A 14,481-nucleotide genomic window follows, 5' to 3' on the forward strand; every position below is an offset into this window, starting at 1 on the left:
TCCCGGCGCCGCGGGGCCTAACGGTGCGGGGTAGCAGGAAGCGGCTGGGCTGCGACGGACCCGCCGGCTACGGGAAACGGCAGCGACGAGCGGCCTCCGCCGGCGCCTGGCGGCCCCGCCCCCTCCAGCGGCCGCGGCGCCGGGCGGGCGGGGGCGGACCCCCCCGCAGCGCGAGCGGCACCGGGCCGCCGCCGGGGCGAGCCCCTCCGGTGCGGCGGCGCCCCCTGCCGGCTGGGCGGGGCGGCGGGGGCCGCGTGACGGACCGGCGGCGCGGCGCGGGGGGCGGCAGGCGCCGCGGCCCCCTCCCCTCCGTCAGGGCAGCGGCACGTGACTGAGCCCGCGCGCCGCTGTCTCGACGGGCTCGCGGTAGGGCGGGGCGGGGCTGCGCCCAGCGACGGCGCTTCCGGTTGGGCGGCGGGCGGGCCCGGGGGAGCGATAAAGCGGCCGCTATTCGGCCGCGCGCCCCCTCCCGGAGCCCCCCCCTTCCCCTCCCCCATCCCCTCCTCCATCCCCTCCTCGCCCTCCCCCTCCTCCGACTCCCCGCCCCTCGTGCGGCCCGAGCCCGCGAGCGCTGCCGGCCCGGCCTGCTGCCGTCACCGCCACCGGCGGGGGTGCGCCCGGCCCGGCGCCCGCCGCCGCCCCAGAGGTGCCTCAGCGGTGAGTGCGGGCGGGGGGATCCCCCTCGCCGCCCCCGCTCCCGCCGCCGGCGCACGCACAGGGCGGGCGGGCGGCCGGGGCCCGGCCCGCTCCCCTCCCCCTGGGCACCGGGCCTGGGCCTTCCCCTTGTCCAGCCCCCGCCGCGGCGTCGCGCCGGGGGAGCGGGCGGCCGCCGGGGGGAGGCGGGGGGGCTGTCGCGCGGGCCGGCGGCGGTCGGTGCCGGCGCGGGGGAACAAAACCGGCGGGGCGTGAGTGGCGGCGCCGCGCGTGGGGAGGGCGGGGGGGGGGCGCCCGGCGGGGCGGGGATGAATGGACGGGCGTCGCGGCCCCCGGCCCCGGGAGGGCGGCCCCGGCAGGGCCGGGCGCGGGCCGAGCCGGTTGCCCTGCGGGAGGCCGGGCCGCAGGCACCCGCTCGGCGAACGAAAGTTGAACCGGCGGAGAGAGGAGCAGGTGGAGCGCGGCGCCGGTTCGGCTTTTGCGGGACGGCTCGGGAGAGCGAGCCCCCCACGGGCGCGTCCACGGCCATGACAGCAACCGCGGCGGGGAGCGAAGCGAGGGCTCAGCGCGTTGGCTGGGCTGCGAGCCGGCGTCCTTAGGGACGGGTGAGCCGAGTGGGCTGCTGGCGGCGTTTGGAGCTGAGCTCTGAGCCGGAGAAGGCTCGCGTGGGTTAACCGCACTCACTTCTCGGAGCCTGGAGGTGGGCTGCGGGAGCCTGTAGTACCTGGTGCAGGTGTTGGGCGGATTTAATGCTCGCCTGTGCAGAGGGGGAGTTGCGTTAACAGTTCAGCGCTGTTAGAAGTTATACTCTTCCATAATCTCCTTTTGAACCTCCGTTGCTTTCAGGATAATGTGAATGGAATTCTTAGCCTGGTGTCACCAAGATTCACAACCTTGGTTCACAGCTTCCGACTGGATTGTGTGTTCTGGCAGGTCCAGTGGCACTTCATTAGCTCGGGTTCAGCACTGCAGAAATGAGGTTTCTGGGGCCATTTTGGAAGCTAGCTATGTGGAATTATGAATTTGGCATTAGCCCTGTCGGAAGAACATGGAAATGTTTCCTACCCCAAATCTGCCGTAGGTATATTGATACTACTCCACGGTTTAGACAGTTAGATCTAATTAAGAGCTGATGTTGGTGTGTAAAATTGTCATTCTCTTAGCAGAGATGGAAATCTTGAAAATAGTTGCATTTCTGTTCACTTTGTGTTTCTTAAGTCATCTGCATATGCATCAAGTGTTGTCACTTTGCAGCTCTCCTCTGACTTGAACCTCTCCTCAAAACGGAACCACGTTAATACAGCCGTTTCCTGCCTGGATCTGGGGTCTCACGTGTTCTCAAGCGGAGCTCGCCATTTCAGTGCGGGGTCAGGTCAGGGTATTTGTGCCTTTTTAGGTGTGTAGTTATTAAGTTCAGCGATAGTTGCTGACAGAACTTAGCCCAAATAGATTGGCTGGTAGCTGGGAGTTCAATTGTGAGGATGCGTTTAGATTCCTGTGGACGCTGCTGGATTAGCAGCAGCGTAGCGCTGCCTGCCTTGTTCACAGTGCATTGGAAGTGACCCCCTTACCTGCTGTTTGTGTTGTGAAGTCCCTGCTCTGCCGTGCTGTGCGGACGTTTTGTGTGCAGCTGCCTCTGGGAGCTAAACTTCTGTTTCTTGTCAGTCACAACATGGGGATGTAGCTTCAAGAGAAGCATCATGTTGCCACCAGGCTGCCATTTACTTATTGGCACTGCAAGAACATGTCATTTTTCCTTTTGCTTAAACACAGCAATACTCCGGATCTCCTCCTGTTAGAGACAGTGATGCAGCTGTATCCAGCTTGCTTGTGCTGGGAGCTGACTTTGCCATCTGCCCTCTTTGCTGATAGAGGTTATGGCTGAACTGCTTGCCTGCAAGAAACTTCCAAGGCTTATGAAAATGCCAGCCTACCTGTGTAGCAACTGATACAGGGAATCCAATGCGGTTGTGGGGAATCACAGAAAATAGAGAACTTTCTTCTTGAAGTCTTTCCCAACTGTGCTGGCATCATTGATGTGTGTTGCATGTCCTCATTATCTGTTTGTGTCTCACCAGGCTTGATTCTTTATCAAGAGGAAAAGAGATGCAGATCCTTCTGCCAGTGAGAACCAAGATGGTCTGATTTTGAAGAATGATATGACAGACTACTTGTTGCTGTGTTTTGAATTCGTACATGTAATGCTACAAGCGATCTGTAATTTTCTGTGCTCATAGGCAGTCTAGATCTTTAGCTTTGAGCCTTTGGTTGCTTCCCCCTGGCACTGCCTCATGACAATCACAGCTTATCCACTGTAGAGGAAAAGCGCAGGGATATATTAAATGTTGCAACACTGGGTGTATAATATGTTTATTAAAAAAAAACCTGAAATGAGTAGTAGACGTGTAGCTATGAAATTGGAATGGAGTTGAGAAGTGGAGACATCTTGTTAGCTGCCATAGTAGGTGTTGTGCCATCCCCTGGTTGAATTCTTTCTTGCACACAGTATTTCCTGCACATTTCTTTCTACCACTGGGAGGTTTTTGAGAGGCTGTAGGAAGTACAGCTTAATCTTTAGTGGGATCCTCATGAGTGATGGGATGCCGAATCCAGGAATTGGGTCTGAATTGGCTGTAAGTGCTGGCTGGGAAGATACCAGGAGGTCTGTCTGCTCTGTGCCTTAGCTTAGGCCACTCCTACTGTTCAGCCTAACAAGAGCTCAACAGAGATTGCTGATGCTGTTTGACTGCTCTCTGTGGTTGCCCTGCAATATACGTAGCTGACTTCAGAATTTGCAGTTATCTCATTGCATCTGACTTCTTGGGTACTTTTTCTTTCCACCCAGTTATGACTTCAGCCTCTTGAATGCTGAGAATCAAGCAAGAAAAGTAGTGATGGTTGTTCTTTTCTCAGGTGGCTATATGTCCTCATTACTGATCCTTTTCCTCAGCTGTTTTTCGCTTCTTCCTATGGTGGAGGAGGTTATGGCCAGAACTGCAACATAGGGGACAGGAATTGGTGTAAGGATCTTCAGCATCTTTGCGGAGAGAGGAAAGACCTGGTGGTAGGAGCCTTTGTATGTAGGTTCTAGACATGCATGAAAGAAGGGGGATGGGGAGAGGTGGTTGATGGAGCAGCAGTAGACACTGGTGTGGTCCCACTGCTGAGATCTCTGGGTCTGTTCAAGCAGCTTTTATTTAACCTGAGTGATGGACATTGGTTTATGTCACTTCAGGTCAGCAGAAACTTTTAGTGAAGCTAAGAGCCGAGTTGGTGCTGATGCTGTTGGCTCTGCTTGATATCTGTGGATATAATGAGCTTGTAGACAGAAGCACTTACCTGTTCAGGTAGATTTCAGTGGAAATACTCATGTCTCAGGAAGACTCTGAATGAGCCTTGGCTGCCTTAAGCTAAAGTTTAGTATTGCAAACTCCAGCTCCTTAGTTGAATCTTAGTACTTTGTCTTGAGGTGGAGATAGGATGCAAACACAGGACAAGCATAAATGCAGGGCTTCAGGTTTCTGCTGTAATTGTAATGTGTTCTCAGAATAGGTAAGCAGTTTTGTTGAACTATCTGTGTTTGTTTTCTCAGTGGTGCAGCCATGAAAAATGAGAAAAGTGGGAGGGGACACAGAAACAGTGGTTAAGGGTTGCGGTGTGCTTGGTAGTCTTAAAAGTGGCATGCAGCACGAGCCTCAGCTGTAGCCACTGTTGCATGGCATATCCTGTAATTGTGAGTTTGAGTGAGGTCTCTCTGCTGAAGTGTCCTTTTTACAAAACAGGTGGGGTCTCGCAAGTGTTCAACAAAACAGTGGCCTGGTGCCTACACAGCAGTTATCGTACTTGGATGGGAGGCAGCTTGTTTGTCTCTCCTAGGAGTCTTCAAGCAGGCTTGAGAGATACTCCAGTGGCCATCTCCCTTCTGCTGTGTTGCATGCAGGACCTTGTCTCTTGTCATGACAACTTGGATCTTCATTCTGAAATTCATACTTTTCTTCAAAGGGCTTCAGATGGCTGGATTGATGTTTGGACTTAGTATTTGGTCAAGTTCTCTGCAGTATGCATGGGGCGTCCTGCCAGATGGATCGCACCAGTTACTTTCCTTACCCTTTTTATGGGTTTGAGTTGGAGCAGTGCAGAGGGAGGTCCCTTTGGCGTCTGTAGTAAAGCATTTACACAGAGGAAGCGTGGTCCATCATTTTAGTGCTGCCAAAAAGATACCACTGAGCACAGATTACATCACAGTTCATGCAGGCCCAAAGCCATGGGGACCTGGTTATTGAGCAGATGGTTTCTAGCCTGGCTGCCTCTGCTGACGTGGGCCTGTTAAGAAAACAGTGACATGCTGTTTCTCAAAACTTTCACCCAACTAGGCAAGGCAGGATCCAGTGCGAAACAAGTTCTGATGCAGGAGTTGACAGCAAAGAGAAATGTGAAGCAGACCGTTATCTGTGTGACAAACTTGAGTATAGAGGAGGGCAGTAATCAGAGCAAGCTATGCAGAGACAGTGGCATTTGAGCTCAAAGTGAGAAGGGATCAGGAGGGATTGACAGGAAGAATCTTACAGACTAGCTATTCAGATATGTGCTAAGTGAACTGGCAACATTTCAGAGTTTACTCCTGCAGAAGAGTTTCAACAAATTTGAATTGATAGCATGAGTTAATAGTGGCTCAGCACTGTTCAAGTTTTGTATTCTATTTTAAAACTAGATTTACTATTCCATGGAGTCACAGCCTAAGGTGCTGCAGTACTAAAGAGTTGTCTTGGCTCAGTAGCGTGCCTCAGTTCAGTAGAGGTTTCAACAGAAGAGGCAGTTTCTTCAGTGACTGCCAGCTACAGTGTGCTGAAATTACAAAATTAAATATGGTGAGTGATGGCAGTGTGAGAGAAAGTAACCCCAACTCTATAATCTTATTTCTTATGCCAGAGGCTTGAATGTCAACCTTTGGATGTCTGGAGATGAAAATGAGGAAGTGCCTGTAACTTCTCTGTTTCCAGAGTAACCTCCTGGTCAAAAAAGCTTAGCAGCAACCTGTACAATTTTTGGAAGGAAGCCAGGGACCTTTTCTTCTCACTGTTGCATTTGGAAAGAAAATGGAAATATCCAATGTAAAGTAAGGTAGGACTGAATATAAGGAGAGGATGGGAGGTGAGGTGAAGTGTAGTTGGGAGGAGTGAATAACAGAAAACTGCAGAAAGAGCAACAGTTAGACATGTAAAGAGCAGAGAAATTATGAAGAGGGTAAAAAAGTTTGTTAGGTAAACTGTTGTAAGCTATGATAAATTCAGTTTGGAAAAGCCTTTTTTGGTTTTCTAGGGAAAATAAGATGGACAAATTCAGGATTACCACCAATTTTGGAAGTGGCAAATTCCCTTTCAATCATGAAAATGTGATAGTGCTGTATGTCCTTATTGTCCTAATTATGTTCTGTGATCTAGTTAAAAAATGTATTTCTTTAGCTCATATGATCAATTCAGAATTTTGGCTTTCAAGTTGAAATCTGCCTTTCTTTCCATCGCCCCAAATCCCCCAACCAAAAAATAAACCCTCATTCATAAAGACTTTTAGGTCTTTTGCAGTGTTAAGATGTGGCTTGCTTTGGTTTTTTTTCAGTTGACAATTTGTTTGCTATTGCATAGTTGCAGGCCACTGAAGACTACTGTTATCTTTCCATTTTGTTTTGATCTTTTACAGGAATATAAGGTTTGTTATAAGATGTTGGGAAGTGTTTTGTGGTGAACACTGGTTGCGGTGTGGACTACATTTTGATGTGTCTTTTGTATGGTTGCTGATAATGCTGGGGAGCTACAACTTACACCCCAAAGGTTCTTCCATTTCACTATTTGTAGAGCAGTGCAACTGTGACTCGTGTAGCTAGCCTGTGGTTGGACGCTCTTCAGTTGTCTTACAGATGCAAAGCAGGATCCCTCTTAAAGCTCTGTCTGTGGTCACGTCATACTTTCCCATTGGAAACCTACATATTCCTGTGATTTAATGTGAAGTGCTTGTGCGTAGTGCCTGCAAAGAAGTTGTTCCATGAGCAGCAGCTCAGCTAGTGGACATTTATTTCTTAGCGGTTTGTCCCCGCTGCTCCTCAGCCAATCTCTCTTTCCTGTTCCCCCCCCCCCCGTATCTGTGTCATCCTTTAGCAGCACTGTTAATTTGCTTTCATATTCTCCCTGCCCCAAACCCAAAGCAGCTCACCGTTGTAGTATTTGTAATTCCTTCCCTTTTCCCCCAATTACAAGCTGAATCAGACACTGCTTGTTCTGCATCTTTTAAGACTATTTGCATACTGACCATTCATGTACTGATTGATTACAGGCTAAACAGAGCCAGTAACTCGTTGGAGGCATTTCTTTTATTCTCTACTCAGTTCCTGATTTTCATGAAACTCGTAGAAATTTGAAATGAGATTGGGTTGCTTTGTCCAATTTGATTGACATTGACTGTAGGGCAATGTGTTTGTGTAAGCCTCATTTCCATAAGAAACCAGGGTAAAAATGCTTTAGGAATAAATTAAGGAAACTTGGTTTGGATGCATATGTTTAGATTCATTGGTAGACTACTATATATTTAGACAGGAAAATTAATGTTAAAATTACACAAAACTTTTGTGTGTTTTGAAACAGTGTCTTAGAAGACCCCCAAAATCAGATTGATAGCTTAGCATGATAATCATGTAACAACATTTAATTTGAACCTACAAGAAGATTATGTGCATTTCACATAGATGTCTAAATATTCCTTTTCCCCATAGAGATACCCCTCACATTTATGTGAAAATGACTTACAGAATATGGTTAGACTTGGTTTTCTGCTTATTGCAGTAACCGATCGGGGTAAATTCTGCTGGAAATAGTGGAATCTAGCCATATCATTAAAAATTATTTGCATTTGAGATTCTGTATTTCTGGGGTTTGTGGATTATTTTTTTTGGTTTTGGTTTGTTTTGGTTTGTTTTTTTTTAAGGTCTTGCAAACCCAGTAATTTTGAGAAATTTCCATCTTTCTCTTTGGGTGAGGCAAACAATGTTTTGAATACAGAGGGCTGTCAACTACAGCAACTGGAAAAAAAGTCACTGCTATTTTTTTTCTTAAATGGTGTTTTTGTTGTCATTGTTGTCATGAAATAATGGAATGGAAAAATTCTTTTCATAATGGATAAAGTCTTTATGAGCAGCAGCTTTTGTTTTTCATGTAATTAGTGAAAGGAAAACAGTGTTTAACAGACAAAAACAGGGCTAGGCTTTAAGCTGCTGTTTCCTTGAAATTTTTTCTGTCTTTGTCAAAACCAGCTAATTTGTTTTGAAATTTTATGGTGAACGTGTGGTTTTGAAATGGCTTTATCGCAGTGGCACTGTTTCAAAGTACTTTTTGTTTTCAGTTTACATGTGTAATGTAAATAAAACCACTTAAAATCTGGGAAGACAACTGAGAAAGCAAGTCACATTTATTAAAGGAAACGTAAACCTAGCTCTTCATTACCTGGGTTCTTATCATTTGCTTGCAGATTGTTTTACTTAGTTAGGAAGGCCTGTGTTAAGTAGCTTTGTTCAAGTTCTACTGATGTAAAATGACTTGCAGAAGTTGGAGACACCTATGATTGGATTTCTTTATGAAGTAGTTAGTACCTGTGCAAAAGTTACGCTTTCTAAAACGAAGGGGGGTGTGTGTGTGTGTGTTTAAAAAAAAGCACATGCAGTTATTTAGGAATGATTAACATTGACAACTAAATATACAGATTTTTTTCCTTTATTGCAGGAACTGAAGATTCCTCTTTAAAAGGTGCAGTGCTGTGAAAACTGTTACTGACAATTGAAAATGGACATGTTGCAGATCCTACGTAAAACCACAGAGCGCTTAGAGTGTGATCACTGCAGCTTCAGAGGAACGGACTATGAAAACATACAAATTCATATGGGTACCATACACCCAGAGTATTGTGATGAAATGGATGCTGCCGGTTTGGGTAAACTTATATTTTATCAAAAAAGTGCAAAACTGTTTCACTGCCACAAATGTTTCTTTACCAGCAAGATGTATTGCAACGTATATTACCACATCACAGCACAGCATGCAGCACCTGAGAAATGGAATGAGGGGCAGAAAGAACAGGTAGAAGGAGATTCAGATTCCTCCAAAAAAAGTGTTGCATTGGAGCCACAGAAGCCTACCCTTTCCCCTGAGTCACGCAAACCTACTGTTTCTCCTGAGCTCCCCAAATCTGAACCTGTTGTTTCCCCCAAGCTTCAGAAATCTTCAGTGTCTCCAGAGCCCCAGAAGTCGGCTCAGGCAACTTCCTCAGAGTCAGAGAAGTCAGCCCAGGCCATGTCCCCAGATCCAGAAAAGTCACCCCAGGCCACATCTCCAGATCCAGAGAAGTTAGCCTCAGCTGTGTCCCCTGACTCTCAGAAGCCATCTCCTGCTGTGTCCCCTGACTCTCAGAAGCCATCTCCTGCTGTGTCCCCTGACTCACAGAAGCCATCTCCTGCTGTGTCCCCTGACCCACAGAAGCCAGCCCCGGCTGTGTCTCCAGAGCCTCGTCGGCATTCCCCGGCTGTGTCTCCAGAACCTCGTCGTCATTCACCAGCAATGTCTCCAGAGCCCCGTCGCCATTCTCCCGCTGTATCACCGGAGCCTCGTCGCCATTCTCCCGCTGTGTCTCCGGAGCCCCGCAGATACTCCCCAGCTGTGTCACCAGAGCCAAAGAAACCCACTCCAGCAGTATCCCCTGAACCACGAAGGTATGCCCCAGCTGGCTCTCCTGAGCCCCGAAGGCATCCTTCGCAAATGCGTAGGCCTGCTTCTGCTTCTTCTCCCGAAACCCGGAGGCCGCCTCCTGCAGTTTCGCCAGAGTCATGGGGACCTGGTCCGACTGTTTCCCCAGAGCCGTGGAGATCCACACCTCACGAGGTGCAGAAGTCTTCCACGGTATCTCCCTGGGCTCCAAAGCCTGCCATGTCAGTGTCTGTAGAATCCCGGAGGTCTGCCCCTGAGTCCCGAAGGCCTGGCCCCGTTGTGTCGCCAGAACCTAGGAGGCTTGTTTCTGACTCGTGGAAATCTACATCCTTTTCTGAATCCCAGAAGTCTACTCTTGTTTCTTCTGAGCCATGGAAACCCATCTCATCTGTTTACCCTGAAGGCTGGAAACCTGTTCTGTCCCCTGACACGTGGAAGCATTCTTCCCCTGTTTCTCCTGATCTTCGGAAGTCTAGTCACACTGTTTCCTCTGACTCTTGGAAGCCCTCTTTCTTTCCTGAGGTCCGTAAGCCTGGCGCTTCAGTATCTCCTGACTCTTGGAAACTCTCTGAGTCCCGGAAGTCTATGTATTTTTCTGAAACTCAGAAATCCACCTCTGCTGCTTCGTCTGAGGTTCAGAAACGGGCGCATTTCCCTGAACCTCGGAAAAGAGCTCTGTTCCCAGAGTCTCGTAAGTCTAATCCCGCTGTTTCTGCTGATGTCCAGAAACGTGCTGTCTTTTCTGAGCCCCAGAATCAGGTGTCTACTTCTGCTGTTTCTGCTGAAGGCCAAAAACATGCCCTGTGTTCTGAAGCCCAGAAAGCAGCTATTGTTTCTTCTGAAGTCCAGAAGCATGCCCTATTTTCTGAAGCACAGAAGCTCGCCCCCATTTCCTCTGAAGTTCAGGAGTCTGTTTCCTTTCCAGAGTCTCAGAAATCTACTTCTCCTGAAATTCAGAAACATGGCCTATTTACTGAGTCCCAGAAACCTCTTCCTTCTGTTTCTCCTGAGACCCCCAAACAAGCTGTTTTTACCGACTCCCAGAAATCTACTGTTTCCCCTGATGTTCAAAAGCATGCTGTATTTTCTGAGATGCAGAAGCCTGTTGCTGCTTTATCCTCTGATGTCCAGAGACATGCTGAAACTACTGTACCTTCTGAAATCCAGAAGAACATCCTGTTTTCCGAGTCTCACAAGTCTGCTCCAGGTTTTTCCTCCGAGCCCCAGACACCTAGTGAGTCTGGTGAGAGTGACTTTCTTTCTCACAGTTTAGATGATCAGAAACCACTGGATGATTTATTCTCACAGGATGAACAATCAATATTAGCCAAAGAATCACCAGAAGACATGTTATATTCATGCCCAAAAAAGAAGCCGAAGAAGGAAAACCAGGAGAACTCGGACTCTGAACTAAATAGCAGTGAGTGCGGAAAAACAGAGATGGACTCAATGGAGATAAAGGAGCAAGAATCCAACAGTGACCAAGAGCAGTATGATATGGAGTCATCTGATTACGGCAAAGAGAGCAAAATAGATGCAACTACTCCCATGCAGCCACAGTGCGTGCTGCAGTTTACTGAAGAGAAGGAGGCTTTCATCTCTGAGGAGGAAATAGCAAAATACATGAAGCGTGGCAAGGGAAAGTATTATTGCAAAATTTGTTGCTGTCGTGCAATGAAAAAAGGTGCCGTCTTGCACCATTTAGTTAACAAGCATAATGTTCAGAGCCCATACAAATGTAAAATATGTGGCAAAGCTTTTCTCTTGGAGTCTCTTCTTAAAAACCATGTTGCTGCTCATGGTCAAAGTTTGTTGAAGTGTCCGCGTTGTAATTTTGAATCTAATTTTCCCCGAGGCTTTAAGAAACACTTAACCCATTGCCAAAGCCGTCATAGTGATGATACACCTAAAAAACACTTGGACAGCTTTGAACCTCTTGAAGAACAGATTTAATCTGTTTTTTCCCTTGTGCTAGAAAAGCTGAATTTACAGAAGTGTTCAAAAGTGTTGCTGTATGTTAACAGAGTAGTTTAGCTGATCTGACAAGTCAGAAGATGCATGGTTTATTGTACTATGTTTAACTTGTCTTATAGCTGTATTACTGAAATGATCTACTTTCAAAAGTAATTTTAAATACGTGTTCATGTCTTTGTATTACCCATCAGTAGAGTCATATTTTATTTTTCCGATGTACTATGTTTTTGAAACCAAAATGGATACAAATTAGTTTTGTAAAGATTTGTAAAACATACAGGCAATTAAGGACTGGAGTGACAAGTAATCCATATATTCCTGTGAAGACTGAACTTGTTTTTTCACATTTGTTAAATGTTGTATTTTTCAAAATGTTTTTATCAAATTCTCAGAACTAAAATTCTCCCCAAATTGAACGTGAATGAGCCAGGCATGAGAAACTGCTAATCCTTCTGGAATAATTCCACCCTGAGGTTGTAACTGAGTATATGGTCATTTGTTGGAAATCTGTTGCACTCTGACTGACTTGTCTCGGATTTGGAAGCATCCAAGGTACTTATTTTGTGATTCTGTATTTTGGCCATGTTTTAAGCATGTACTAATATACGTTAAATTGATGGATTATTGCCAGACTATGTATAGCTCAACACTTTCTCTTGATGATTCAGATGTTTTTATCATCAGAAAATCCCTAAATTTCTTGTATTTGGTGAAATGTCATGCTTTAATGTTTTAACAATAAAAAGAAAACCAAACAGGCATTGGCCATTTTTGTTGGGGTTTTTTTTCCTCAAATCAAGAACAAAAACCTTTCATGTTCAACATGTTGTCTCTTAAGTATCTTTAGCAACAGGAGATGCAAAATTATCCTGCAGGGTCTGCTCTGAGTACTTCATCTTTCCAGTCATCAGCCTATGAAAGCAAGGTTAGTCAAAATTTCCTGTCAGCTTCAGAAAAACTCATCAGACATAAACGAGGGAAGACATGGAAAACAGGAATTTATGCACTGTTATTTAGCATGCTTGCTTTTGTGCTATATGCATATTAACTGTTGAAAAACCACAAGTACTTTATAATTCAGCAGGAGTATAGATTTGCAGTGGAGGTAGCGCAAGGGAAGTTTCCTTCTCTTCAGGCTAAAAATTATGCCTAGACTTAAGCTGTTGTAAATACTGGCTTGGAATATGAGGGTGATAGTGTTAAATAAATAATAATCAAAAGTCTCCAGGTGTAAGCTCCTACCGAAGAGCTTCAGATTGATTTGATTGAGGCCTGTGCCTGATACCTTTTGTGTTTCAAGAGGATTTCTGGAAGGAAGGAAAAAAGCGTTCAAAGCTCTTCTCTTTAGTGACTTCTCAGTGCTGCCTATTAAGAGTAAGCTTCCTTGCAGGGTTCTCTCGCACGGGACCAAACCCGTTGTTATGCTGCTAAGTCCAGTGTCCTTCACTTCCTTTCATGGTGTCCAGACTAGAATTCTAGAATTATTTCCCCACCCCCAGGAGTGACTGTACATACATCTGAAAAAGAGCATTTGACTAGTGAGGCTCTGCTAGTGTACTGAACTTCATAGAAAAGCTGCTTTTCTCCTGTCGTTTTGTCAGTCTTGGCACAGTCATTTGGTTAAAAAGATGCCTTATGCTATTTGAATAAAAGGAAGAAATGAGAGGTTTGTTTGAATTGGAAGTCGTGTCACCTTTACAGTTCAGTGTCTCAGTACTGATGGATATTTCTCACTGCTGTGCACCAGCTAACTTCCTTGATTTCTGGGAACGCATCATCAAGGCTTGATGCTGTTTCTCTGCATATTTTTTTTCCTGACTACTTGATTCTTATCTGGATTTAGAGCTGTCAAAGTGTACTTTGTAACTCTGGGAGAAGAACTTTCAGAGTTCTCTTGATGTTAGGGCATTGAATCTCTTTAAATTCAGACACGATGAGCACTTCCCCTTTTGTCTTGGTACAGAGTTTTGTCAAAGTGTTGTGGCAGTTGAAGGGCATTTCTGTTGTGTATTGTTTTTGTCCGACTAAATATTCTTTCGCCATTCGCTTACATAATGCTAGTTTGAGATCTTTAAGATGTGTGGGAGGATCTGCTGGAGCCTGAACTCATTTAACTGATTTCTCTAAGGAATGTGTAAGACGCCAACAGAGAGATCAGACTGGATTTATTGTTTCCCTTTCAGATGACCCATTAAAGACACTGAGGAGAAGGATGAATCCTCCTGAGTAGAAACAGTGATCATTCTTTTTTGACATACGAAAGAATTGCAAGTGAAGCCCTTCAAGATTTTCCAGTGAAAGAATATGCTTAATGCTATAATGTAGTCCTTGGATACTCTCTGAAATAACTTCAGTTAAAATTGTTAGTAATTTTGTTTCATATGTTAGAGTATGAAGCAAATACAGAGGTTTGCAGTTTCTGGAAATTGTACAGCATATTAAGTAACTGGGGCGTTTCATCAAAGCCGGCAGTGTTGTGTGCTGCCCTCTTACTCCTGTTCTTTGGCACAGGGACCCTTTGGGGTCAGTGCTGTGTAGTTCTAACTTCACATTTCCTTTGGAGGTGGTTTGCTTGGGAAATAGCGCGATCAGGTCAGGAGGCAGTAACTGGGGCAAACACAAAGTTTACTTATAGTATAGGTATTTCAGAAAACTGCAGTTCCTTCCCTCTCTCAACCCTGGGGGCTGCTCCTGCCTGAGAAAAACGTAATGACAGATCTTAGATATAAAGAAGATAACTCTACCTACTGCCCCTCCCCGCCCCCCCCCCCCCCCAAAAAAAGGCTATTTATATAGCCTATGCTGTGAAATGTCGTAGACAAAAAAACTCCAAATACAGTATTACTAGCCCACACAGTGGCTCACAGGTGGTGCATACAGCTATGAAGTAATTACTTTGATAGACAAAAAATGAGAAGCCTGTTTGGAACAGTGTATTAAAGTGTAGAGAAAGTGTAGAGCTCCAGCTGGAATGGGGCAGGAATAGAATCTTGTTTCAGTAACAGAGATGAGTACAATTAAACTTGGATTTTTAATGGATTTTTGTAAATATCCTGATTTTTTCATCATGCTTAAGAATAATGGGATTGGATATAGCAGGTTATATATA

General features: G+C 46.1%; 1 protein-coding gene across 5 annotated transcripts; it reads left to right on the forward strand.

The window, feature by feature from the left end:
- The first annotated feature begins 286 nt into the window (after positions 1 to 286).
- On the forward strand, positions 287 to 12,133 carry CHAMP1 (chromosome alignment maintaining phosphoprotein 1). 5 transcript variants are annotated; one of them, XM_056328754.1, is made up of 2 exons: positions 287 to 657; positions 8,421 to 12,133. In XM_056328754.1, the coding sequence occupies exon 2, from the start codon at positions 8,481 to 8,483 to the stop codon at positions 11,349 to 11,351; it is 2,871 nt and encodes a 956-aa protein (XP_056184729.1). In that variant the 5' UTR covers positions 287 to 657; positions 8,421 to 8,480; the 3' UTR covers positions 11,352 to 12,133. The 5 variants fall into 5 exon arrangements, with proteins under 5 accessions (XP_056184729.1, XP_056184730.1, XP_056184732.1 ...); XM_056328755.1 differs by lacking the exon at positions 287 to 657 and adding an exon at positions 937 to 1,259; XM_056328757.1 differs by lacking the exon at positions 287 to 657 and adding an exon at positions 1,293 to 1,731.
- The last annotated feature ends 2,348 nt before the right edge of the window (positions 12,134 to 14,481 follow it).

This window comes from Falco biarmicus, chromosome 2 (genome assembly GCF_023638135.1).
Source record: "Falco biarmicus isolate bFalBia1 chromosome 2, bFalBia1.pri, whole genome shotgun sequence".
NCBI lineage: Eukaryota > Metazoa > Chordata > Aves > Falconiformes > Falconidae > Falco > Falco biarmicus.

Coding starts and splice junctions, on each gene's coding strand:
- CHAMP1 (XM_056328754.1), top strand. CDS start 8,481: ATGGACATGTTGCAGATCCTACGTAAAACCACAGAGCGCTTAGAGTGT.